The 26,684-nt window shown below is 47.6% G+C and overlaps 2 protein-coding genes across 3 annotated transcripts in view; one reads left to right on the top strand and one right to left on the bottom strand.

Annotated features, from left to right (window-relative positions):
* The first annotated feature begins 600 nt into the window (after positions 1-600).
* LOC129703479 (LIM and senescent cell antigen-like-containing domain protein 1) overlaps positions 601-26,684 on the top strand; it is a 53,756-nt gene continuing 27,672 nt past the window's right edge. The window contains exons 1-4 of one of the 2 annotated variants that reach the window (XM_055645986.1): positions 601-1,736; positions 10,756-10,915; positions 11,734-11,800; positions 12,687-12,807. In XM_055645986.1, coding sequence (XP_055501961.1) covers positions 1,726-1,736; positions 10,756-10,915; positions 11,734-11,800; positions 12,687-12,807 — 359 coding nt within the window. In that variant the 5' untranslated portion in view covers positions 601-1,725. Of the gene's footprint in view, positions 1,737-4,221; positions 4,437-10,755; positions 10,916-11,733; positions 11,801-12,686; positions 12,808-26,684 lie in introns of those variants that run through there. The other variant, XM_055645985.1, reaches the window with a different exon arrangement.
* LOC129703480 (uracil nucleotide/cysteinyl leukotriene receptor-like) lies at positions 16,818-25,315 on the bottom strand. Its single transcript, XM_055645987.1, has 2 exons — positions 24,527-25,315; positions 16,818-19,514 (listed from the first exon to the last, which is right to left on the bottom strand). The coding sequence occupies exon 2, from the start codon at positions 19,467-19,469 to the stop codon at positions 18,471-18,473; it is 999 nt and encodes a 332-aa protein (XP_055501962.1). The 5' UTR covers positions 19,470-19,514; positions 24,527-25,315; the 3' UTR covers positions 16,818-18,470.

Raw genomic sequence — 26,684 nt, 5'->3', positions numbered from 1 at the left:
TGACCAGATTTCCCTCAACATGAGAAAACGGAGTGAATCTTCATACATCTGGGAACTCTCAACCCCCCATGGACTGTGTTGGGGGTCAACTCGTGTTTCAACATCCGAATTTCACCGATTTTGTCAAATATATCAAATGATGTGCAGTAAAGTTGGGTAAATAGTTCTGATGTGCAAGGATATTTGAGATGTCTTACTGCAACAATGTAAGTCTCTGGTGAGACCACACCATAACTATTATGTGCCGCTGGTTTCTTTTCCTGGGGATGATTATACTTCCGATAGGGGGAGTGGAGTGAAGGCCAGATGGGTGGATCATATGGGGAGAGATTAAACCAATTGTTCCCATTCTACACTGAGTATAAAACCAAAAGAGAGGTTTTCTGGAACATGTAAAATTCCTACAGGGCAGATAAGAGGATGTGCCCTTGTATCAGATGTCCAGAAAAATTCTCAAAGTAAGAGTGGCCCAGTCGGCACCAAGGTGAGAAATTTCCTCACACAGAGGGAGATGAATGTTTCCCACAGTTCTCTATATTCCAGGATTTTGAGGCAATATGGGATTAGTACCGATAAAATAGAGGATAGCACAAGGAGTAATTTTCTTTAATTAGCCATTGAGCAATAGAACACACATGGAGGCTCCTTTCCTGTGGTCTCGTTACAAGTATTTTGAGTTACAATGACATTCTTTGTTTTGCATGCTAGTCATTTAGATCAGATATTATAGATTAATACAATCAAGTCATACTTAAGTACAATAGATGGAGCAAAGGGGAACAGAACGCATCAGTTCCATAGACAAATTCCACTGTCCACAATGGGGTAGAGGTAATCAGACAGTCCCTAAGCTTACGGACGGACAGTTCAGAAGCCCATAACACAGGGGAAGTACTTGTTCCTGGGTCCAGTGATAGGTAGTTTCAAGCTTCTGTATCTTCTGCTTGACCTAGCAGGGGGAAGAAGGAATGACTGGGGTGTGACAAGTCTTTGATTAAGTTGGCTGCTTGCCTGGGCTGTGTAAAGTTTAGATGAAATGAAGTCAACAGTGGAAGTCCGGTATCTAGGCTGCATCAGACTCTATAATTTCTTGCGATGGGGCAAGGGCATCTGTGGCAACCAGTTGGATTTCCGTGGAAGGCAAGCAGAAGTCATGCAGGCCGCCTCAGTGTGGCTGGTTGGTACAAGTGCGCAATGAATGAATGTATGGCCGACGATTAAATCGCCCCCTTTCCTGCAACTTCTACCTCTGTGGCGAGATCGAACTAGAGGCATCTCCTCTAACCAGCGCCTCCGGTGGTCCTGCGGGAAGTATAAAGACACTGTCCATGATCTCGCCCTGGCCCAAACCTTGGCGGTGGGTGGAGAATGCCAGGGCAATTGCCGGCTAGGGATGTTGTGACCAGCCGTAGTAGTCTGGCTGACTTCAGGCAGAAGGAGCAGAGCAGAGGATAGCCCGACACGAGGGAGTGGCCGTGAAGGCCCCCTGTGCCCCTGGTCCAGGCGAGTCAAAAGACCCTTTGAAGGCGTTTGCTCTGAAGTTGATCTGGCTCAGGGATCTGGGCTGTTTACCAGATCTCAGTGGTTACGCTCTCCCTGGGGAAGCCGTCCCGTGAAGTTGCCAAGAGTGCACGGCGGTCGAACGCTCTCCTTTTTTGGGTTGAAAAGAATCCGCAGATTTAACGTCTCCTGAGCAGTTCCCGATTGAGCGAGGCGCCGAGGACCATGACGGGGAGGTGAGGAACTGGCGGCGATCAGCGGCTGAAGGGGCTGTGAGACTGGGGAGAGGGAGAAGACGTGAGAGAGAGATAGAGAGAGAGTCAGTGTGTAGGGGGGGGGGGAGAGAATGAAGTAAACCCGAGTAGCGGCTGTGGAGAGGAGAGTGTGGGGAGAGTGGAGGAAATGGATAGAGGGAGGGTGTGGAAAGGGGAGAAAGAGAGGATGTAGAATGGAGTGGAGAAGGAATGAGAGGCGAGAGTGCATGGTGCAGAAAGAAGGTGGTAAAGAGTATGGGGAGCAACAGAGAGTGAGAGATGGCTGCAGGGACATTGGGTGTCCAGCTCTCAGTTTCCAGAGTTCCACCGATCCTGGATATATTCCTCTGGCAAATAGGACACAACTGTTGAATTCAAGAGGGAGAGAGAGAACGGGGAATGACTGGCCTGTCAGTGTAATGTCAGTGGTGGGGCGTGGGGGAAATGCTGGAATCTACCTCGAAAAACGTAATTACAGAAAAATCTGGAAATGAATGCCTGGATTGAACGGAGTTTATTTACGAAAAGGAAATCGTGTTTCTCTTGAATTCTCTGAGGATATGAGGACGGGGAACCGGTGGTGTGGGGTGTTGGGACTTTTAGAAGGCTTTCAACGAGGTTCTATCGAGGTTAGAGATCAGAAACGAAAGTGTGGGAATAGACAGATCTTTCTCAAGTTGGCGGGCGGTGACTAATCGAGTACCGTTAAGGCCCCAGTCTTCCAAATGAAAGGACCAGTATAGCTGTTAAAAAAAAGGCTACTGATGGGACAAGCCGCGTGACTGAGCAAGGATGTGGTGCATGTAATATAACGTAGAATACACGAGGTTTTTCGCGTTTTTTAAGACTGGGAAGCATTTGTGTAGAAAGCAAACTATGTCATTTGTCTCAATCCACTGGGAGCCAAATGCAGAGGTGTAAACTATTAGGATGGAAAATGGGTTTGTGCCCTCATGATGAAAGGATTTGAGTGCAGGTATAACGTGTCTTGTTGCAGCTGCAAGGCATGGTGAGACCACACATGGAATGACGGAACCGAATTCAGGGGCCAATAGCCCCTATTGTTCTAAAGAGATAGCACGAGGGAGAAAACGCAGTGAGACAGAGTGTACAACAGTCATGGACACGGAAAAATGTGCCAGTATTGCAGGGACGGGTGTGGATGTGTGTCAGTGTAGAGAGGGTGTGAAAGTGTCAATGTTGGGGTGATCAGGTGTGTGTGAGTGTTTACATTGGTGGTTGGAAGTCTATGAATGCACATGTGTGTACATGTACACTGCAGTTTTGAGGTGGGTGTGAATCAGTGTTGGAGTGGGTATGAGTGTCAGTGTGAATATGGTGTGAATCTGTCCAGTAGCTGTGAGTTGAGTGTGTAAGTGTAGGCTTGTGAGCTAGTATGGATGTGAGCATGTAAGAGATGCACTGAGTGTGAGTTAGCATGGGTGTGGACATTTCAGCGTGGAGTGGTTGTGTCAGTGTATAGTAATAGTGAGTGTACATGTGTCGGTATGGTGCACATGAGTTTCTCAGTCTTGGGTATTAGTGTGGGGTTAGTGTGCCATTCAGAGTAGCTGTGAGCGTGTCAGCCCAGTGTACTTTGTGAATGTGTCCTGGTGTTCCCGTCCCCGGCCCACTCCTGTGGGATCGAGTGTGCAGGGTGCTGAGGACAGTGGGACCTCCTGCTGTTGACCGTGGGCCTCGGACCTCGGCTATAGTCTGTAATGCCTTCCACATCCGGTATGACCATGGAGGTGAGCCAGTCCCTGGGTCCGGCTCCCACCTACGGACCCCAGGCCTGGGTATGGGTTGGGAGAGCAGGGTGGGACAGGGCCAGAGTCGTTATGATTCTACTCCCGGCCAGGCCTCTCCTCACCGTGTCTCAGCCACATTTCCCCTCCTCATGGCCAGGCCTCTCACTGTGGTTCAATCACATCTCCCTCAAGTTCAAGTTCAAGTGAGTTTATTGTCATGTGTCCCTGTATAGGACAATGCAATTCTTGCTTTGCTTAAGCACACAGAAAATAGTAGGCATTTACTACAAAACAGATAAATGTGTCCATATACCATGATATAAATATATACACACATGAATAAATAAACTGATAAAGTGCAAATAGCAGAAAGGGGTGGTTTTGTCCGAGCCAGGTTTAATAGCCTGATGGCTGTTGGGAAGTAGCTATTCCTGAACCTGGTTGTTGCAGGCTTCAGCCTTCCTCACTCCAGCAGGGCCTCCCCTTATTGTGGCTCTGTCCCATTTCCCTCCCTCCAGCTGGACTTCTCCTCATTACAGCACGGTCAGATATCCTTCCCTGCAACCAGGCCTCTCACTGTGGCTCAGTCACATCTCTCTCCTGTCAGTGGCCCAAGGGAGCTCGGTGATTCCTGTCAGGAAGGAAACCAGAGGCCGGCAGACAATCTCCTCCACCCGGACTCCCCTCAGGGGCCGGCCCATCACGGGGTGGGCAGGATGTTGTCCAGGGAATCCGGCAGTGCCTGGTCTGGGAAGGAGCAGTTCCGGAAGGCAGGCTGGAGCCAGGCAGGAGGAGCTGGAGAACAGAGCGGATCCATGAAGGCCGTGAGGCTTCGCGAGCTCACCGCCTCCCAGCTCTTCCGCCGTCGCCATGGCCGCCACAGCAGCTTGCTGCAGCTATGGGGGTCCGGGCCCCTGGCCCCGACACCAGGGTAGGTGCCGGACCCCCGGCTGGGGGCTGGTGGATGGGGGGAGGCTCAGCAACACCCCCATCCCCGGTCTGGACACGTCGGAGGTTCCTCAGAGGCCCCTCCCTGCAACCAAGCTCTTTGTTTTGTCTGATGTTTCGTGTAGGTCTGGATTGTGTGGGAGGGGTTGGTTAGGAACACCCTCATCAGCACTGTGGCCTCTTCACTGAGGAACCAGTGGGTTAGGGGAGGGCAGGTGTGATGACCATTGTCTGGGCCTAGCCAAGGAGGTACAGCTGCTGAATGAGCGGCAGCAGATGGGGAAGGGTGGTTGGAGGAGGGCGAGGGGAGAGGAGTGGAGGACAAAGAGGTGAGGAGTGGGGAACAGATCGGTGTGAGGAGGGGAGTGGAGGGGGGCAGAGGGGAGTGGGTAGGTAGGATGAAAGAGTAAGGGAGAGGCTGTGGACAGATGGCTGGAGGAATGGAGGGGGAGGAGATGCAGGACAGGCATTGGGGGGAAGGAAGGGGAATGGACTAGGGAACAGAGGAGTGGGGGATGGTGGGGAGAGACAGAGAGGTGGGGGGATGGAGGGGAGTAGAGAATTTGGCCAGAAGGGGGAGGGGAGAGGGAGGGATGAGGAATGGGTTATGGAGGGGGATGGAAGGGAGGATAGAGGGAAAAGGATGACCTAGGTTTGGAGGGAATGGAGAGGCGGAGTAATGGATAGGGATGGGAGAGGGGTCTTGATGAGGAAGGGAGGAAGAGGCCCGGATGGAATACTGTGCCTCAGTCCCTGGGTGGGGAGGGGGAAAGTTAATCCCTGGAGCTGGAACCTTTGGGGTTGAGTGTTTGCTGAATGGTGTGGGTGCTGAGGCTTGTCTGCGGTGAGGCAGTGGGAGGTAGGGCTGGGTTGAATGGCACTTGTACTGCTATTGGTATTGATTTATTACTGCTATGTGTATCGAGAATTTGAAAACGGTGTCTTGCTTGTTATCCAATCAAATTAAACCAGAGTGAGGAATATAGTGTTAGAGCTAGAGACATTGAGCAGTCTAAAAAGTGTAAGAGCCGCAGTGAGGTAGGTTGGAAGATCGTAACCACACCCTGAGCTTATGAGAGGCCCATTCAGTAATCTGGTAACATCAGAGAAGAAACTATTCCTGAAGCTGTTGTACGTGCTTTCAAGCTTTTGTAACTTCTGCTGGAGGTTTGCCGGTTAATCGGCTTGGTATAGATTATAAGTCGTCCCTAGTGTGTGTAGGATAGTGTTTGTGTATGGAGATCGCTGGTCAGTGCGGACTCGGTCAGCTGAAGGGCCTGTTTCCGAGCTGTATCTCGAAACTAAATTAAACTAATTAGAAAATTATCTCAGCCTTTCATTATACCGAAGGTTTCCATCTCCCTAAGAAGTTCCAAACATAATTGGTATCTGCCTCTACAGCTTCCTCTAAGAAGCAGAGGGTGATGATAACAACCAACTCCCTTGAACCAAGGCCCTTCAACTGGCCTTTCCCATGACCTGAAATATAGAATATAGAGCACTGCAACACAGGAACAGGCCTTCAGCCCACAGTGCCTGTGCCGAACATGATGTCAAGACCATATCTGATCTTCTTTCCTGCACAAAATCCATATCCCACCATTCCCTGCATATACATTTCTATATCTTTCTATATCTATCTATCTATCTATCTATCTATCTATCTATCTATCTATCTATCTATCTATCTATCTATCTATCTATCTATCTATCTATCTATCTATCTATCTATCTATCTATCTTCTATATCTATATAAAACTGTGTGTATGTGTGGCTGTGTGTGTTTCTGACGTGGCTGCCAGCCTTTGATTCGTTGCCACGACAACACCCGACCCACAAACGCCCTGATTTTTTCCATTTCGGTAGAGATTTCACTTTTCATTCCAAGTATCCATTCCTCATTAAATGTTGTCGTGTTTATGTACACATTTTTAATCAAATCCTTCTCCCCCACCCCACTCACTCATTTTGTCGCCTCCTGCTGGCCAGTGACCATAACGGCTGCTGGCGCCCGCATCTCGCTCAAATATGCCATTTAAAAACAGCCGCACTGCTGATTCCTCAGCCGCTTGAGTTGGAGGACCACGTCTCCCTTGGGGGCTACGGGTAGGGAACCGCTGCGTTGGGGGAGCAGACGCAACGGGTCTGCACTTGGTCTTGTGCCTATCTAAAAGTCTCTTAAATGCCACTATAGTATCTGTTCCAGACACTCATTAATAAACTGGCCCCGCACATCTCCTTTAAATTTTGCCCCTCTCATCTTAAAGCGATGCCCACTAGTGTTTGATATTTCCATCCTGGGAAAGGGAAAAAGGTTCTGATTATCTACCCAATCTATACCTCTCACAATTTTATATACTTCTATCAGGTCTCCCCACAACCCTTCCACTCAGGGCCTTAGTTCAATGGAGTTGGAGTGTTATAGTCACCCTTTGCTTCTTACCATTGTTAAAGGAAGCTGTAGATGCAGATACAATTACAGTAAGTCTTTCAAATGACAAACAATCCAAGTCTGTCCAAACTCTCCTTGCACCTAATACCCCCTATCGAGGCATCATTCTGGCAAACTTCCTCTACACCCTTTCCAAAACCTCCACATTTTTCCTGTATTGGGCCGACCAAAACTGTACGCAATACTCCAAATACGGCCAATCAACGTCCTACAAAGTTGCACTTTTATACTCAATGCCCTAATCAATGAAGGCAAGCATACCAAATGCCTTCTTTACCACTCAATCTACTTGTGTTGTCACTTTCAGGGAGTTATGGAATTGGAACCCAAGTTCTATTCTCTATTCTGCCCTTGCATATTAACATTCTGCACCCTCTGTACTTCTGTGAGATACCCAGACTCACTGTGCCACAGCGTCCTTCAAATGTTCTCCATTCAACTAATTTAACTGTTAATCTTCATCTTTCTAAAATGAATAACCTCACCTTGCCCTGCATTAAAGTCTATCTGTGCATTTTGTGCCTTCTCATCAACCCATCAATATCTCCTCATATACAGCCTTTGTCCTCCTGGTAACTTGTCTCCACACATATTTATATCCACTGTACCCTCAATCCTTCCTCCAAGACATTCACACACATTGTAAACAATTGTATTTCAGCACAGCACTGATCCCAATGCCACCAACAGGTTGCAAGTAACCAGCCGGATAATGCCCCCCCCCTTATCCCTACCCAACATTTATTAGACCTATCTTCCTATTCCTATTAGCACATGAAGTAATCTGGAGATTACTACTCTCGAGGTCCTGCTTTTTAGCCTTGGTGGAAAGGAAATGCAGCACATTTATGACCGTTTATAGCGATAACGTGGAGGCAACCAGGGAACTATTGGATCTGGTTCTGGGCAATGAGGCAGGTTTAATAAATGACCTCAGAATAACTGAGCCCCTGGCAAGCAGTGATCATAACACGCTGGAAATTTGTGCTCAGATTGAGTAAAGGAAAGTTGAGTCAGAAGCAACTGTGTTTAACTTAAGTAAAGGGAATTACGATGGAATGAAAAAAGACATAGAGTGGTAGAGTAACCCGGCAGGTTAGCAGCATCTTAGAATACAGATTGATTTTTGGTTGGGACCATTCTTCAGACTGGAAGAAAGGTCGCGATCCAAAAAGTTATCTATTCATATTCTCCAGCGATACTGCCTACAAATGCAGCTCCTGGTTTCTACAATGGAATGAGTTTAGACTTTAGAGATACAGCGCGGAAACAGGCCATTCGACCCATCGAGTCCACGCCGACCAGCGATCATCCCGTACACTAACACACTTTCCTGCATACAAGGGACAATTTTACAACCTATCGAAGCCAATTAACCTACAGATCTGTACGTCCTTGGAGTGTGGGGGGGGAAACTGGAGCACCCGGGGAAAACCCACGTGGTCACAGGGGAAAAGTACAAATTCCTAGGGAAAACTAAGGGAAGGAATGTTGTAAGTGGAAGGAAAATCTCCCAAACATTCCCATACTGACCTGCCCTCAAAATCTCCCAAACCCCCATACTGACCCCCCCCCCCCCCCCCCCCCCCCCCCCCCCCCCCCCACCATCCACCATCAGAGTGAGACCACACGCAAACTGCAGGCACAGTATCTCTTAGGCAGCCTACAATCCAGCGGTATTAATATTGATTTCTCTCATTTCAAGCAACCCTTGCATTCCCCCTCTCTCCGCACCCCGTTTCGCATCCCTTAGTTATCATCCCCTCCACAGCCAACAGTGAATTGGAACAATGGACCATTGTGGTCATCGGTGCCGGCTCGGATCTGTTCTGTACCCTTTCATGCCTCTAGTTTCCCTCTCCCCCGATTCTGAATCTGAAGGACTCGACTCGAACGTCACCTATTTCTTTTCTCTAGAGATACTGCCTGACCCGCTGAGTTGCTCCAGCCTTTTGTGTCTATCTTCAAAATAAAAATTTATTTCATAGGCCATTCCAGCGCACCAGCTCCAGTCCAAAACGGCAGAAATTCTCCACATCCCTCCACTTCTTGCTCCTCGTCTTTTCACAATTGTTCAAAGAACAACCATCTGTTTACCCCATTACAGCTGTTTATTCCAGGTGTAACAATGTTCCCGAAGGTGGGATAATGGAGTAAGCTCAGTGGGGTATCCAGCTGGAGGGAGGGGCGGTCCGGGAGAGGTGTGAGCCGGTCCGAGGGAGGTGGGGGGTGAGCAAATTGGGGATGAACCGTAATGAGAGCGATGAGTCCGAGGGTGGGGGATGATCCGGCCGGTCCGGGGCAGGGCACCGCCATGGTGGAGCCGAGACGAGGGTTGCGTGAGGAAGCTTCTTTCCCGGGGACGGGCGGTGCCGCGACGCCGACTGTGGTCAAGGTGGGGATTGCTGGCAGTGTTCTGTGTGCAAACACCAGCAGTCGTGCAGTGACTGGGTCTCCACATCAACCCCAGGGGCTGGGTGGGGCCAGCTGATCCTCACCTGTACTGACACAAGGCAGCTTTCACCAGCGCGGTGGGGTGGGGGGCGAGGGAGACACATATGCTAGTTAAAGCAAGGTACAAAGTGCTGGAGTAACTCAGCGGGTCATGCAGCATCTCTGGAGAACATGAACAGGTGACGTTTTAGGTCGGGACCCTCCTTCAGACAGATTGTAGTGGTGGAGAGGGTGACGGGGGAGAGAAGTCTGGAAGAGAGATGAGGGTGGGACAAAGTCTGGCAAGTGATAGGTGGATAGAGGTGTGAGTTTGATTAACAGATGGTTGGACAAAGACCAGAGGTGTGAGATAAGGAGATAAGGAGAGAAATAGCATGACATGTGAAGCAAGAAAATTAAGTATAGGTGGAAGGGGATGGGAGAAGGTGAAAGGGTGAACTGAGTGCTTACACATTTGCGGCACATGGACGAGCAGGTAAAAATAGAGGGGAGGGGTGTTTGTAGATTAGTTATATACAATTGGAGAATTCAATTTGTTGGGTTGTAAGCTATCCAAGTGGACAATGAGGTGCTGTGCCTCCAGTTTGTGTGCGGCCTCATTATGGTGATGGCCCAGGACAGAAGGGTAAATATGGGTAGGGAGGAACTGCAGATGCTGGTTTAAATCGAAGATGGACACAACAAGCTGGAGTAACTCAGCGGGACAGGCAGCAGCTCTGGAGAGAAGGAATGGGTGAGGTTTTGGGTCGAGACCCTTCTTCAAACTGAAAGTCATGGGAAAGGGAAACCAGAGATATAAACCGTCTTTCGTTATATCTCCCATTTCCCTTTCCCGTGACTTTAAGTCTGAAGAAGGGTCCCCTCCTGAAAGGTCACCCAGTTTTTCTCTCCAGAGATGCTGCCTGTCCCGCTGAGTTTAGTTCAGCTTTTTGTGTCTCTCTAAGGCAAATATGGGAAAGCGGAAAGGAATCAGATGGGACTGGAGGTGGGATCACATTGAAGACAGAGAAAGAGAGAGATGTAGTGGGAGAGGAAAAAGAACAGGGAGGGGAAGGGGGTTGAGGGGGAGAGTGAGAAGGTGACGGGGAGAGAAAGATGTAGTGGCAGGGAGAGGATGAAATGGGAGAAAGAGGGAGGAAAAGAAAGTAATAGATGGTGAGGGAGGAGAAGGAGAAGAGAAAAGAGAGGGTGGAGGAAGAGTGAGTGAGGGAGGGAGGGGTACAGCAAGATGGAGGGAGATGGAGTTACAGTGTCCTCTGACAGTCAGACACGCGGTGTGTGCGCCCTCACCGGCTGGTTGGGTCCGGTGTTAGTGTATGATCAGTCCGCGGCCCGTTGCAGTGCTATGTGGACTGGTCTGGACTAACCAGTGTCCTCTCTCACCACCTTGTGCAGTAACATGGCGGACGCGTTGGCCAGTGCTACCTGTGGCCACTGCCGCTCGCACTTTGACCCCACGGAGCGAATTGTCAACAGCAATGGGGAGCTGTACCACGAGAAGTGCTTTGTGTGTGCGCAGTGCTTCCAGCAGTTCCCAGGAGGCGTGTTTTATGAGGTAAGACCCACACATCTTTCTCCCAGGGGCCGACAGAGTCATACGTTGAATCCCCAACAGAAGGTTGTGTTGCAAGTGCTGAGAAATGGGATGAGTGTGGAGCTACTTGTGCCAGCATGGAGTCAGTGGGCCGAAGGGCTTGTTTCTGTGACTCTGGAACCAGGAACACTGGCTGGGCTGGGTCACTGATAAATAGAATTATACTGCAGATGCCGGAAATCTGAAATAAAACCCGATAATGCTGGAAACACTCAACAGGTCATGCTGCATCTGCGATGACAGAAACGGGGTTAATGTTTCACATCCGGGATCTTTTTTCAGAACTGTGAAAGAATCAATACGCTCAACTCCCTCCAACACATAACACCACTGGCCCATGCACGAGGGGCGATTTACAGCTGCTGATTAACCCACCAACCCACAAGCCTCTGGCATGTGGGAGGAATCCAGAGCACCCTGGGGAACTCACACGGTCTCACAGAGAACATACAACCTTCAAACTGACAGCATCCGGGGTCAGGATTGAACCAGGTTCTCTGGAGCTGTGATGCAGCGGCACTACCAGCTGCGCACTATGGCACCCATTAAATGTCAGGAGTGTGCTCATCACGTTCCCAATGTGAACTCACGCTGCAGGTCCTTAGACCTTTCCTTCTTGTGCTTCACACCCTCATCTCTGGAGGATAATTCTGCAGACCCTCTCCCTCCTGATTCCCAAGGCACCAGGCTCCCCTTGAAACCAGCTATCTCTGTGCCTGCCTGACATCCCCAGGCTCAGGGCTCCAGCGAGCTGATGATTCTTCTTTGCTTTATTTCAGTTTGAAGGAAGGATGTACTGTGAACACGACTTCCAGATGTTGTTCGCTCCCTGCTGTGGACAGTGTGGTGAGGACTTAATTCCAGCTGTTTGTCAGTGAGGATCAGTTTGTGTGCGTGCGTGCATTTGTGTGCGTGTGTGTAAGGCTGGTCACACCTGTTATGTATGTGTATGTCAGTTTATCTGTTTATATGAATGTGAATGTGTGGCATATCTACACGTGTTTCCATGTATGTCGTGCCCTTGTGTGTATTTCACGTGCAAAATGTGCTGGTGTGTGTGTGCGTGATGTGCTGGTGTGTGTGTGCGTGTGCGTGATCTGCTGGTGTGCGTGTGTGTTTGTTTCGTGTGCATGATGTGCTGGGTGTGTGTATGTTCCGAGTGCGAGATGTGCTGGTTTGTGTGTTGTATGTGAGTGAAACACTTGTCTGTGTACTCTACGTGTTGCGTGTACTGCTGTGCGTGTCTGCATGTATATATGAACGTGTATATAAGCAAACGTGCGTGGACACGGGTCTTTGTGCATGTGTACGTTCCCTTGCATCTCTTCATCTGTACCAGTCCCTTCCCTCTTCACCAAACGTATCCGCTCCATTGATATAATTTACCCTTTCCTCTCTGGTTCCTCCACCCTGCTTCTCCTGCAGAGATGATGACAATATTGGGAGGATAAGAAATGGGACCAATGTAGTAGATTAAATGAGTGGTTGATGGTCAGCATGAACTAAGTGGGCCGAAGGGCCTGTTTCCATGCTGTATCTCTTTATGTATCGTTTTTTCTGGTCATGTCTGTGACAGACTCCTGCAGGTCTGTGCGGGATGACCTTCACTGTTGGGTGTGGACATCCACATTCTTCCTCCACCCTACACTGTGGGAGAGGGAGGCAGTGGCACACGGCGGGATTGTTGCCGGCGTCTCTTGGGTATTCACTGCCTTTCCTTGTGCCTGTCCAGGAGAGTTTATCATTGGCCGTGTCATCAAGGCAATGAACAACAACTGGCACCCGGACTGCTTCTGCTGCGAGATCTGCTCGGTGGCCTTGGCGGACCTGGGTTTTGTGAAGAATGAGGACAGGTAGGCTCACAGCCCAGCGGGCAAGATAAACACACTGGGGTTTTCCGTGTCTGTGGAGGAGGGTCTCAGAGATCGCAAGTCCATGGGCCTGGAGGAGATCATCAGGCCTTGGCCTGGACACTCAAGGTGTGGTTGGCCATTATTTTGCATGGAAATATTTGATGTGTGACACAATGATAGAAACACTCACCAGGTCAGGCAGTGTCTGTGAGGAATGAAACTGAGTCAATACTTCAGCTGTTATAGAGTCATTCAGGGATACAGATGGGAAGCAGGCCCTTCGGCCCATCAAGGCCACGCTGGCCATCAACCACACTTTACACTAATCTTCACTGAGCCCATTTTTTATTCATCCCTCATGCTCATCCTCGATCCTACCAATCACCCACCCACCCACGAGGGGAAATTTACAGTGGCCAATTAACCTACTAACCTGTATGTCTGTGGGACATGGGAGGGGAAACCCATGTGGTCATGGGGAGAACATATAAACTCCACGTAGACAGCACTGGAAGTCAGGATTGACGACGGTTCTCTGTGAGGCAGCAGTTCGACTAGCCATGACATTGTGCCATACTTGATGGGTTTCTCTCTCCATGGATACTGCCTGACCAGCTGAGTGTTTCGGACTTGCTCCCAGCCTGAGCGTGGTTTCCCCTGGCAACAGTGAGCTGCACTTCCAATCGATTGAACAGAGCTGAGGTGTTGGTGTTGAAGGGGAGGGGTAAATATTGAGCTGGAACCTGAGTAAGCCTCTGCTTTTCCACAAATCCATAGCAGCTTGCTGAGGTAGAGCAGACCTCTGCTGAATGGTATTGCGTTATGTCCTGCAATATTTGCCTGGACTGTAGTTCCAACTCCAAGCTGGTGGAGGCTCCATTCATATTAAAAGAACCAGGGGCCACAGTCTTAGAATAAAGGAGAGGTCATTTAAAACTGAGGTGAGAAAAAACTTTTTCACCCAGAGAGTTGTGAATTTATGGAATTCCCTGCCACAGAGGGCAGTGGAGGCCAAGTCACTGGATGGATTTAAGAGAGAGTTAGATAGAGCTCTAGGGGCTAGTGGAGTCAAGAGATATGGGGAAAAGGCAGGCACGGGTTATTGATCACAATGAATGGCGGTGCTGGCTCGAAGTGCCGAACGGCCTCTTCATGCACCTATTTTCTATGTTTCTAAAAGGAAATGAGGTTACCTGCTGCCATTTTTCATCCGTTTTTATTCACAAATAACTTTTTACACACAAAGAATTTTGTTGATGCAGAAATGATGGTCTCTCCTTACTTTTCGAAAATGATAGTTAAGTTGTTAAAAAAAAGACAAATGTATCGATCAATGGAAATATTGTACACAAATCAAAATAATATACAGGATAATCATTATCTGGGCAAACAGCAAAAAGCTTGGTCTGATCGTGCGGAGCAGGAAGTAGTCAGACCCTTGTGCCGCAGGACTGGAGCTGATGTATCAGACTACACGTGGCAACAATACAACTCTCTTGTAGTCTCTCTCACAGAACAAACATGATGAGTGCAAGTTGTTACACCGAGTGTAAGAGTGAGGGTCAGGTGTGTTATGACCAGAGTAACAGTGAGACCAAACAGAGGTTCGCTGATAAGACAAACAGTAAAAAAATATACAAAGTGATTGGTGCCAGCCATTGAACAACTCATACCGAGTCAGGTGATTGTGATATAGAGGGGTAGAAGGTGTGAAAGGTTGGGGGTGTGCGTGAGGGGGGTGATTGTGAGGATGTGAAGGGTGGGGATGAGATAGGCTGGTTTAGCCACAGAGCCTGGGGGTGGAGTGTTGGCTGGGTGATGTACACTGAGAAAGCTGAGGTCAAGGAGCTGTAACACTGGGAGCGTTACAGATGGAATGGTGAAATATTGGGAATATCATCGGAGATAATATTGTAACACTGTGAATGTGATATTGTGACTGAGAATGGTGTAATGATAGGGGTGTAATGCTAAGAGTGTTGGTGACGGTGTTTGTTGTACAAGGGTTAGACAGCAATTGTGCATTTTATGTAACTTTAAGTCTGGAGAATATGATTGTTATCATTTCTCATTGAACTGACTTAACTTGCAATGAGCAGGTATACAAAGTTAGGCATCGTATCATGGGCAGGGATGTGGGTTCCATGGTTTGCCTGGTGAGAGAAAACCTTCCAATGTTCCCACGTTGTCATCTACTGTAAAAAAATACCGGCATCCAATATCAAATAAGAGAAGAGGCTTAAACGACTCTTAGACGGGCAGGGATGTTGTGGAGGCTTTCCCAGCCATGCTAAAGGAAAGGACCAAAGCATGTGGGATAAATGGGACCAAGCCATCAATGTCCAATCAATCCTCTCACATTAGTGCTGCCCCTCTGCCCACAGAGCTATATATGTGGGGCTACATACAGGAAGCCTATGTAAGTAGTCTGGAGTTTCCAATTATGAAAACAAAAATCAGAGGTATGGGGCTGGAACTTTGATACTGTGTACGAACTGAGTATTAGAGATATCGGTTGCTGGTACAGGGAGAGTTATTGAAAATTAATTAAGATGCTGAAGCGTTATTGGAAGAATTGGTGATGAAGGGGACAGAGCGAGGATTCTCACTGGGAGGAGATGTTCAGCTGAAGGATTGGGACAGCCCTGACCATGATGGGCTGAATGGCATCACTGAGTGCCATGCTTGCAGTAATTGAACGATACCCTTTGTTGAGTTGATTTCATTGTACAAGTTGATTGCAAATGCTGCTGGAAACTAAAACCAGCCGGAAAGGACTTCAGCTCCTTGAGGAACAGCAGAGTAATCATGGACCTGAACACAATGAAACTGAAGGCATGTCAAAACCCACGCCCAACATTTGCTTTAAAAACTTACTTTTGCCTGCTGTCAGTGAGCAGTGGGAAAGAGCTGTGGATTTTGTAAAAAAAAAACCAGTACAACAGTACTGCTGCACAGAAAACAGTCCCACTGCAGGCAACCAATGTGCTGAAATAATTACCACACCATGTCACAGTCAACACAGGAAGAACAGTCAATGACAGGATATACTCAAGCAGCACACTAACCCTGCTGTAGACGAGTTCAGCCAATGTGTGGCCGCTTTGTAACATTTAACAGGATGTGGTGTGCATTTGTTTATTTTCTGGTGGATTTGGTCCATGGCTCTACATGCTCAATGTCTTCCCAAAGCAAGGTGGACACATCGATCGACCCATTAGTTAGAGCTGATAACCAACCCCATAGAGATAGCAAACTGTGTGAAGGGGACCCGGTGTTGAAGTGGATTCAGTGGCAGGTTGATGCTAAGCAACAAGCAGCCAGGGAGCAGTTTCTTTGTCCGTACAGAGTTTGTACGATCTCCCCGTGACCACGTGACGTTTTCTCCAGGTGCTCCAGTTTCAGCCCACACTCCAAAGACATACAGGTTTGTAGATTAATTGGCTTCAGTAAGTTGTAAAAATTGTTCCTAGTATGTAGGATAGTGCAAGTGTACGGGGTGATCGCTGGTGGGTCGAAGGGCCTGTTTCCGCACTGTATCTCTAAAGTCTAAAAAGTCTAAGGTAAAGATGATCAGATCCCATGCAGCACTGGCTGACCTGGGGAGGTGAAGAAGAATCCATCGCTCAATGGGATTCTGCACTCTGCCTGGGGAAAGAAGCTTGCTTTGATTTCTTCCTTCAGTTTGACAAATGCCCGTAGACTGACTCTACGTTTAAATTTACAAGTTAAAGAACATTTTGCAGGGCAATTGTGCTAATTCCAAGAGCCCAGCTTGACACTTGCTGGAAGGGTCTGTAGCACAAGAACTTTGTACCCCTCCCGCACTGCCTCCAGAAGAGGGAAAGTAGTCTTCTGGGTTGTTTCCCATCCTCCTGCCCTGTGGCTGGCTGTTCCCCAGTTGGCCGAGGGATCCGTTGTATAATTCACGTGCAGAACAACTGAGAAAACTACATCCCCAACTTGCCCACCCGACTGTCCATCCCCACCCACCGCCCACCCCGCTCCCACACCCTGCACCACCACCTCACCCCACGGCAGCTCAGGGAAAGTTTGTGTTGATGATTCCAGCATCACCATTTTTTTTACAGTTAGCTCCTTCATTTAGGTTGTCTCTCAATGTCAAGATCAGCGACACAGGTCCATAAATGCAGCTGCTGTTACTGTGTCCATCTGTGATGTCACCTAGAATAGGATATTTCAATGATAACATCTGCCGAGTGCCAGCCTCCAAAAAATCAGGTATCGTCCTGGGTCTATTCAGAGTTTCACAGATGAGTTCTTCCACACCTATCTCCGTCTCACTCCAAACGCCAACTACAGTCCCACAGGTGTGATTTCACAATGGCTACAGGTTCAGCACTGCGGACCCATTGGGCTGTCTCTGGTGTCACACTGATTCACATCAAATCGATTTGCATCATCAGATGCACTCTTCAGCATGTCCATATTGTAATGACTTAGATATTCACCTTGTGAATTAACAAATTCAACTTAACTGCTTAACAAATACGCGCAGACATCAATCTGACACACAAACACAACAACTACCACTATACACATACAAACCTTGTATACAACAACCTTGCACCTACACTACAATCACACGCACTTACAAACATAGACTCTAACTTCTCACACATACTTCTACCTCACATTCATACACACCAACCAAACACATACTAAAAACGTATACATGTCTCTCACTCACACACGCAACAATCTGTCAAACCAAATGTGTGGGAAGGAACTGCAGATGTGGGTTTAAACCGAAGATAGACACGAAAATCTGGAGTAACTCAAGCGGGTCAGTCCAAATGCAAATTGGAGGAACAGCATCTTATATTGGGCAGCTTACAACCCAGTGGCATGAATAGTGATTTCTCTAACTTCAAGTAAGCCATGCATCCCCTCTCTCTCCATCCCCATCCTCATCATCATAATGGTTTCACTGTTGTCCTGTTGAGTTTCACTAGTTGTACAACTTGTTATTACTTAGCCTAAGCCAACTATGGACCATTGTGGGCTCCACCTTTGTTTGATCATCGTTACTTTTTGCATATCTTTCATTCATTCGTTCTATATCTCTCTAAATCACAATCGATATCTCTCATTTCCCTTTCCCCGACTCTCAGTCTGAAGAAGGGTCTCGTCCCGAAACGTCTCCCATTCCTTTTCTCCAGAGATGTTGCCTGACCTGCTGAGTTACTCCAGCTTTTTGTGTCTTTCATTGAATCACTCATACCAGCCTGACACACACTAGTCTCATACACACAACATGCTCACATACATAGACATGCCCAAACCCCACCCGCACATGCACACACACACGCACACATGCCAACATGCTCACATACATAGACATGCCCAAACCCCACCCTCACATGCGCACACACACACACACACACACACACACACACACACACACACACACACACACACACACACACACACACACACACACACACACACACACACACACACACACACACACACACACACACACACACACACACACACACACACACACACACACACACACACACACACACACACACACAACATGCTCACATACATAGACATGCCCAAACTCCACCTGACACACCATTCACACCCCCTACTGGCTGACTGTGGTATCGGGGGGCAGTTGCTCGGCGGCAGAGCTAGAGCTCGGACTTGCCGCTGAGCGAGCTCTCGTTGGTCTTGGTCTCGTGGCTGACGGACTGCGTCCTCTTCCTACGGCCGCATACGAAGTGGCAGAATCGCTCGCGGAACTTCTCGCCGACGAAGAAGTAGACGATGGGGTCGAGGCAGCTGTTGAGGCTGGTGAGGCAGGAGGTGATGCGGTTGCTGAGGGCCATCAGCCGCCGCTGCCGGCAGCCGACCTGCGCCGTGCCGCTGGTCAGGATGTAGAGGTAGCGGTTGATGTGGTACGGCACAAAGCAGATGAGGAAGATGGTCAGCACCAGGATGATCATCTTGATGGCCTTGTCCTTCAGGTGCCTCTCGATGCGGTTGCCCCGGCGGAGGCTGTGGATGATGAGCAGGTAGCAGGTCACGGTGATCACGAAGGGAACCACAAAGCCCACCGTCAGGGGCACCAGGGCGAAGGTGGAGGTCTTCTCGCGGTAGAGCTGGAGGCAGACGGTGGTGGTGTTGCTGCTCTGCAGGGTCTGCGGCGCTCCCAGCATGGGAGCCACCCCCACCACCACCAACACCCACAGCGCCACACAGGCCATGTTGGCATAGAGCGGCTTTCGGAAGCGCATGGACCTGACCGGGTAGACGATGGCAAGGAAGCGGTCGGCGCTGATGCAGGTGAGGAAGAAGATGCTGGCGTACATGTTGAGGTAGAAGAGGAAGCCGGTGATGCGGCAAGGCACCTCGCCGAATGGCCAGTGGTTCTGGCTCAGGTGGTAGACCATGCGCATGGGCAGGATCAGTACGTAGGACAGGTCGGCCACCGCCAGGTGCATCAGGTAGATGTTAGTGGTGGTGTTGGTGTTGTTGTCGCAGGAGAAGACCCACACAGCGAGGATGTTGCCCACAAACGCCAGCACAAACACCACCCCGTAGAAGGAGGAGAAGAAGAGGTTCTCCTCGGCACTCTCCTGACCACACTGTGGACCACTGGCATTGCTGGGCAGGAGGGCGTACGCCATGGTCACCCTCACAGAGTGCAGGCCACGCTCAGCTTCACTGGACGCCTGGAAAACAAGCAGAGGCTGAAGATCAAAACCTGTCCACGCTGGAGGTCAGAAATCAAAGCAGGAAACACTCAGCACACCAGGCAGCATCTGTGGAGAGTGAAACGGTTATCGTTTCTAATCTGAGAACCTTTGCCAGAACCCATGGCTCTGACAATGGAGTCTTGATCCGAGACATTAACTCTGTTTCTCTCTCCACGGATTTGTTCAGTGTTTTCTATCTATTTCCACATCTTGCAGATGGTTGCTGCGATTTGTGAGGCTCATTGCAAACTCACTACTTCTTGTATACTGTGTATATCCGACTAAAGATTCTTTGTTTTTTTTCATCCATTTCCCTTTTGCATTTATGGTCTAAACACATAACCATATAATATAATAACCATATAACAATTACAGCACGGAAACAGGCCATCTCGACCCTTCTAGTCCGTGCCGAACACATAATCTCCCCTAGTCCCATATACCTGCGCTCAGACCATAACCCTCCATTCCCTTCCCATCCATGCACTGTCACTTCCCTCTGTGTAATAAGGACTCTATTTGCAAACTGCTCGGTGTGCATTTTCAATTCTAATGGATGATCATAGACTTTAAATGTGGATTATCTTCCTTTCTCCACAGATGCAGCCTGACCTGTTGAGTATTTCCATCACTTTCCTTTTTTAATTTCTATTCAATACAAACTACTATCAATTGTCAGCGCTGCTGACTGTGCTTTCACTGAACCCCATTATGAAGGCTTCATTGCAAATTGCTAATTGCATTCGCAGAGCTCATTACAGCTGTTCACTGTGAATCGAAACAGTTTCATTACAAACTGCTAACCATGCACTTGCATTAGACAAAATGTGTTAGAAGGAACTGCAGATTCTGGTTGAAACCGAAGATAGACACAAAATTAGACAATTGTTTGAGGGCCAGAGGCAGACTTTGAGCTGTGTGCAATATACACATGATCTTTAAGAGATATAGATGTGCAAGAAGTGTACAAGGAAACATAAAACAATACTGTAGGTGTGTTTGGCTTCTATAATGAATGTTAGCCTGCAGCATAGTGTGCAGACTGTTGAAATAAATCCTACAAATGGTGACAAATGTTTAGTAACATCGCAAGTAATGCAGTAATAAATATGACAGGTAATCTTTGTAGCCCACAATAAGGAACCTATCCCATAATGGTGACTGCAGTATAGTCAGTAATCAGAGCATGTACTATAATTTTAATTTAATGGATTTTGCTGCTTTTATAAATGTTTGAATGTGTGTACACACATATCCATTACCTCAAGTTCCGCATATTTTTAGATAGTTATTAAGATAGTTTAGATAGTTATTAAGAGTCCCTCAACTTTAAACTGCCTCAACACATATCTAGCTGCCTATAATAATCAATATTACTTGCAGAGAGAGATGAATGTAACCTTCACAGTGAGTATGTGGTGTAAGGTCCCCGTTGTAATAAATGAACAGACAGTTAAGATTATGCTAATTGCATAATGATGATTATGCATTGATGAAATGAGCCTGCTGTGATGAGTGGCAAACGTAGTGTGGAATGGAGCTACCACTTGTGGCCAGTAGGGGTCAACACCGCTCAGTCCGGCGCATGACAGAGACACCACATGGAAACAGGCCCTTCGACCTACTGAGTCTGCGCCAACCATCAACTGCCCATTTACTGTAATCCTACGTTGATCCCATTTTCACTCCCTACATTCTCAACATTACCTCCGAGGGTCTAGCACTCGCCTCTACACTAGGAGCAATTTACAGCAGCCAGTACACCTAACAACCCATGTGGCTTTTCGACGTGGGAGCAAACCGGAGTACTTGAAGGTAACCCACACGATCTCAAGGAGGACGTGCAAACTCCACACATGCAGTGCCAGAGACCAGGATTGAACCTGGTTCTCTGGTGCTATGAGGTGGCAGTTCTACCCGCTGTGCCACTGGTGTGCGATTTCTGTGGGCTACAGGGAATGAATGAGGAGAAAGGAGCTTTCAGTGGTATCCATGTGAGTAATTTGTGCTTAAAACTGGACAAAAGTAAAATAAATAGTTACAAAGAATTAGTTATAAAAATAAAAATTAGTCAATAATATCATCACCGGCACAAACAACATAACAACGGAAATTGAATAACTGTGTGCTGGTTGGCTTCAAGGTTTATTTCAGCAACTGCCCTTGTAATGATGGAGTGATGGATGCGAGATCCACACTGCCCTAATATGACAATAGGAAGCAACTGACAATTTTGTCAACATTGAGTTATTGCTTGTTTTAGGGTATTTGAGATATGCTCTACACAATGGTGAACAAAATAAGTCTTCTCTGAGTACAATTTGAAAATATTTATACCAGAGAAGTAAGAAATTCCATCACAGAGAGCTGAAAGAAAAAGACGTTTTCCTCATTTACAAGAAAACGCCTTTCTGTCAGTTGCATCATTTTGTCAAAGTAGGGCAGCATACACCTCAAGACAGACACAAAATGCTGGTGTAACTCAGCGGGTCAGGCAGCATCTCTGGATAGAAAGAATGGTCGTTTCAGGTCGAGACCCTTCTTCAGACTCAAAATCAAGCACCTCATCCTGGATTCTCCTTGGCTTCAGAGGGTGACTGGAGAGCCCGTGTCGGCTGGTCAATGGAAGCTCCTCTCCCCTGGCGTTCAGGAGGGGGAGTTGGCAGTGGGCACCCTCTCGACACCACCTTTACTGCAATTCTCAATCATTTTGCCAATGTGACTGATAAGGTTTTCATTGCAGAGATTCAAACAGGCGAGGACATGGAGAGATGGGAAATTAAAAGAAAGACAAGATGGAGAGAAATGAAAGCCAGTGGTTTGATTTTCAACAGGGCTCCGACTGGCTGAATTTTGAGATGCATTTTGTTAGACTAAGAAAGAAAGCAAAAGACCAGTGAGGGTCGACACATCCCACACACGGTGACTACAAATCTAACAAAGAGTTGTGAGACAAAGAACAAGGACTCAGGATTTCTCAGCAAGCTGCTGAACTCTCTCGTTGCTTACTCTGCACAGGGTGCCTGTCGGAAAGCACTGGATAAGATTCAGTTACCAGAGATAGAAGCTGTTCCGCTAAAAAGAATGCAAGGAATGCTTTGCTCAGACCCCGAGCCCTCCTTCATCCTCCTTTGGCCAGCGGTTCAATGGAACAGCCCCCAGACAGGGCCAGACTGAGGTTGAGTTTGTAATGACTCTTGGAGGCGTTCTCTGATACCCTACTCAGACAATCTTCAAACATTCTTCAAAGCGACTTGGAGAGACTCGGGGGGATTCTGTAGTGACTAGGGATCATCTGACACAAAGCACCTTCTCACCAGAATCAGGCAGGCTGATGGAGAAAGACCAGCTGCATCTCTCTATCACTCTTCTTCCCCTCTCTCTCGCTCTATGTGCTAGCTCCTCTTTCTTGCTGTCTTTTGGATTTTCCCTTCTGCACGCTCTTTGTTCCATTGTAGATTTAGAATTTCCATGTGACATAGAGCAAGGCTATTCAGTACTTTGAGTCTATGCTGGCTCTCAGAGTAATCCCATTCCCCAGTCACCTATTCTCACTAGGAAGCCCATGTTCCCTCTGACTCGACCCACAAACTCGGGACAATATTCAGCATCTGATTAATCGACTGACCGACATGTCTGGGATGTGGGAGGAAAGCAGAGCAGGTGAGGGAGTATGTGTGAACCACACAGACAGCTCCGGAGGTCAGGACTTGTCTCTTCCTTGTCTCTTCCCCTTGCCAATGTATTTTTCCCTTCTCTCTCAAACCTCTTCCTCTCCTCTTCCCCAGCTGCGTCGCCCTAGCTTGAGCTGTCTGAGTGGTCTGGCAGGAGGTGTGGGGGGGGGGGGAGATAATGGTGGTGAGTGGTGGATGGGGTGGGATGTAGAAGGGGGATAAAGAACCAAATGCTGCAGTTGGGTGAGGGTAGGAAGGTGGGAGAAACATAGGAGGGGTGGGTGGGCAAAGGGTGGTTTAGGGAAGGCTGAGGAACTGTGCCAGGAGCTACCTATTTATCCTAATACCTATTTATCTAATTATTTTATCTATTTATCTATCTACTTAATCTATCTGACAATCCCTAGATATTCCCATCTCAGGGTGTTATTCCATTTTGTTTTCCCCCAGCTCTGATGAGTTATCTATACATCTTCTATGCTGTTTCTCTCCAGTTAATCTGCCTGCTTTCTACAGACTATATCAGTTTGCAAACTTTCCCTGATTTGAAAAGGAGATTATGTGCCTGCTGCTGTATATACTGTTGCATCGAAGTCTGACACACGCTTCTGAAGCTGTACCCTTTGCTCTGCTTACTCCAGCAGCATGAATGTAAACATTCAGAATTTGATTGCTGGTGCCATTGGATTGGCATGTAGTTTGTACGACAAACCTCCTACAATGAGCTTTTGATTGCTCTCCAAGGCTGCATCAAAGTGAGGGTTTGGTAAAACACAGCAAGGTATGTGTTACTGCGCTTTGCTGTGCAAAGTCACAGCATGCAACAAACAGCTCCCTTCCTGAGCTCCAGAGCGCGAGTTTTCTCATCAAGTATTTAAAGTGCAGAATAACACAATTACAGCATTACCTCACTATTGAAGGTTCCTGGAAACTATTAAAGAAGTCAATGAGATAGCAGCAAACATGGGGATGTTTGCACTGAGATAAAAGGATTCCAGGAAAGACTTTGCTGAAACTATTGTTTTGTTGCACGAGGTCCTAAGATAGTTTTTCTCTCCCTTTTTCCTCATCCTGTTCTATGATTATTTCCCCCTGGTTATTACATTCTCTTCTCGCTTGCTCTGGGTCTTGCCTCTCTCTTTCCTCTCTCTATCAGCCTGTCACCGCTTTATTTATCAACCCCCCCTGCCCATTGCCGCCTCTTCCTCTCCCCTCCCATGCCCACCGTCTCCCTTCCCTACCTCTCTCCTCCACGCACAGCAGCTCCCTTTGTTTCCCGCACTGCAAACTGCAACATGCTGCACACTGACTTACCTGCTGCCAGTGACATCCCAGCCGGTGCTCAGCAAGAAAGGGTCGCACGCCTGAATTCTGCCTCGAAATCCACCTGCAGTGTTTATACAGTGAAAGGCGAGGTACTAAATCAGACGAGAGCTGTACATTTCCCAAATACGCTTTCAACCAGAGCTGAGTGAGTCAGTCTGACAGAGGGTGTTTCTCTTTTATAAGTGATACAGCGGCTGGCGACAGGCTATTGTTCAGCAGCCAACAGAGGGAGCTCATTGTTTGCCGTATGAAAAGAATTTCAATTTTTTTTCGCTCCCTAAAAGTTTGATAAGAGGATCTTTATGATTTTTTTTCTGTGTGAATCCTTTATAGGGGTCTTGGAGCGGGTCAATGTTGCTCGGCGTGCTTCACTGTGGGGCTGTGTCACCCGCTGCTCACAATGAGAAGTTTCAGTTCTGGCACATCAGCCCAGAGACAGCGGTGGCAGTGAGGAGGGAGGCTGGGAGGCCTAGCAACCAAGGAAGGCTGCTGAAAAATGCACTGCACTTCTGCGTCTCAGACCCATGAAACAGAGGCGTGTTTAGTGCGCCAGTGCCCCGAGATAATATAATCTCCCTGTCTCGCCCTCATGCTCCACTGAATAAAGTGAGCGCATTCTGTGTGGCCGCTGGGTGGGACAAGGGACCCTTATTTAAGTTAACACAGCTTTAGCCGATCACCTCCTACGTGAATTGGTGGAATTGGGGGTCTAAAAGAGTCGTAGAGCTGCATTACCCCCACCCACTAAGGAACAGGTACGGAATGTGAGGCGATCCTGTACAGTGAATATTGTCTGTGTTGGATCAGTCTGATGAAAGGTCCTGGCTCAAAATGGCATCTGTCCATTCCCTCTACATATGCTGCCTGATCTGCTAAGTCTTTCCAGCTCAACATTCCAGCATCTGTAATCTCTTGTGTTGACAATAACTGTGACACGGAATGGATACAAAGCACAAGTTTTGTAATGCATAACATTTTGTCGGTACTAACTGACATTATCTAATACAGAGTAGAATGCATGCAAGACCTCTCGACTAAGTAACACTGGAACAGGTCCTAAATGATAACTGTCCCTATTAATGGAGGGCAGCTCCCTGAAACAAATTGACCAGTCAACTACAGAGTGGGTCCCAGCTCATGCAAAGTGGATCCTGGACACAACTTGACCCTGTCCATTGCCCAGTGACCCCTTGATGTAAATTGGCCCTATCCATTGAGGATCAGATCCCAGACACTCAGTGTCTGGGACAACAATTTGCCCCGTCCAATACAATGTGAATCTTCGGCTACTGATTCTCTCCAATCTTGAGCAGGTCCTCGATACTTAAAGTCACTCTCCAATGCAGTGCAGGACCCAGAGGTTAATTAACTTTGTGCTGTGTAATGCAGAGATTCAACAATTGATCCCATCCAACATGGTGCATGTCCTGCTCCCAAGTGATTACCATCTGAGCCAAGCGCATTCAAACCTTTTTAAAAACGTTTCCAACACAGACCAGATTCTAGAATTATAGTGGATGAAATCTATAGCTGGGCACTGATATTCTTTAACCATCTATAATCAGGCACTGATGATTTAATGAGCATTAACCAGACGCTGAAGTTTCAACTGTCTGTGACTGGGACTAATATATTCATAATATGTAACTGGACCCTGATATTTTAACATTATCTGGACAATTATGGTTTACTGATCAAGGAACCAGGCATTGATGGTTTAATCAAAATTAACTGGGCACAGATATTTTAATCAGCTATAAATAGACACTAATACTGGGATACATAACTAGATAATGAAGTGCAAATCAGTATTAACCAGCCAATTATGTTTGTTTTTTTTACTAGGCTCTGGTCTTTTAAAACTAAAACTGGATATGGATATTTTAAACATTCATAAGTGAGTGCTGATGGTTTGACCAAGTATAAAAGAGTTCTGATGTGTTAATCATTTATGTCATTATCAGCATTAATCAAACACTGAAGTTTTAAACCACATAACTCAGGGGCAATGTTTGAATCCTCTGTAATCACCCATTGATGTCTTTAGTCATGCTAATCAAAGCACAATTTCCTAGGTTTATGAGCCTCCCCCCCAGCCTAAAGTTCAACTTTATTAACATATGCACAAGTCTGGTGAAAGGTACAG

This window comes from Leucoraja erinacea, chromosome 14 (genome assembly GCF_028641065.1).
Source record: "Leucoraja erinacea ecotype New England chromosome 14, Leri_hhj_1, whole genome shotgun sequence".
In the NCBI taxonomy this organism is placed as follows: domain Eukaryota; kingdom Metazoa; phylum Chordata; class Chondrichthyes; order Rajiformes; family Rajidae; genus Leucoraja; species Leucoraja erinaceus.
Note: the sequence above shows the minus strand (reverse complement) of the source record. Positions and strands in the feature narration are given on the sequence as shown.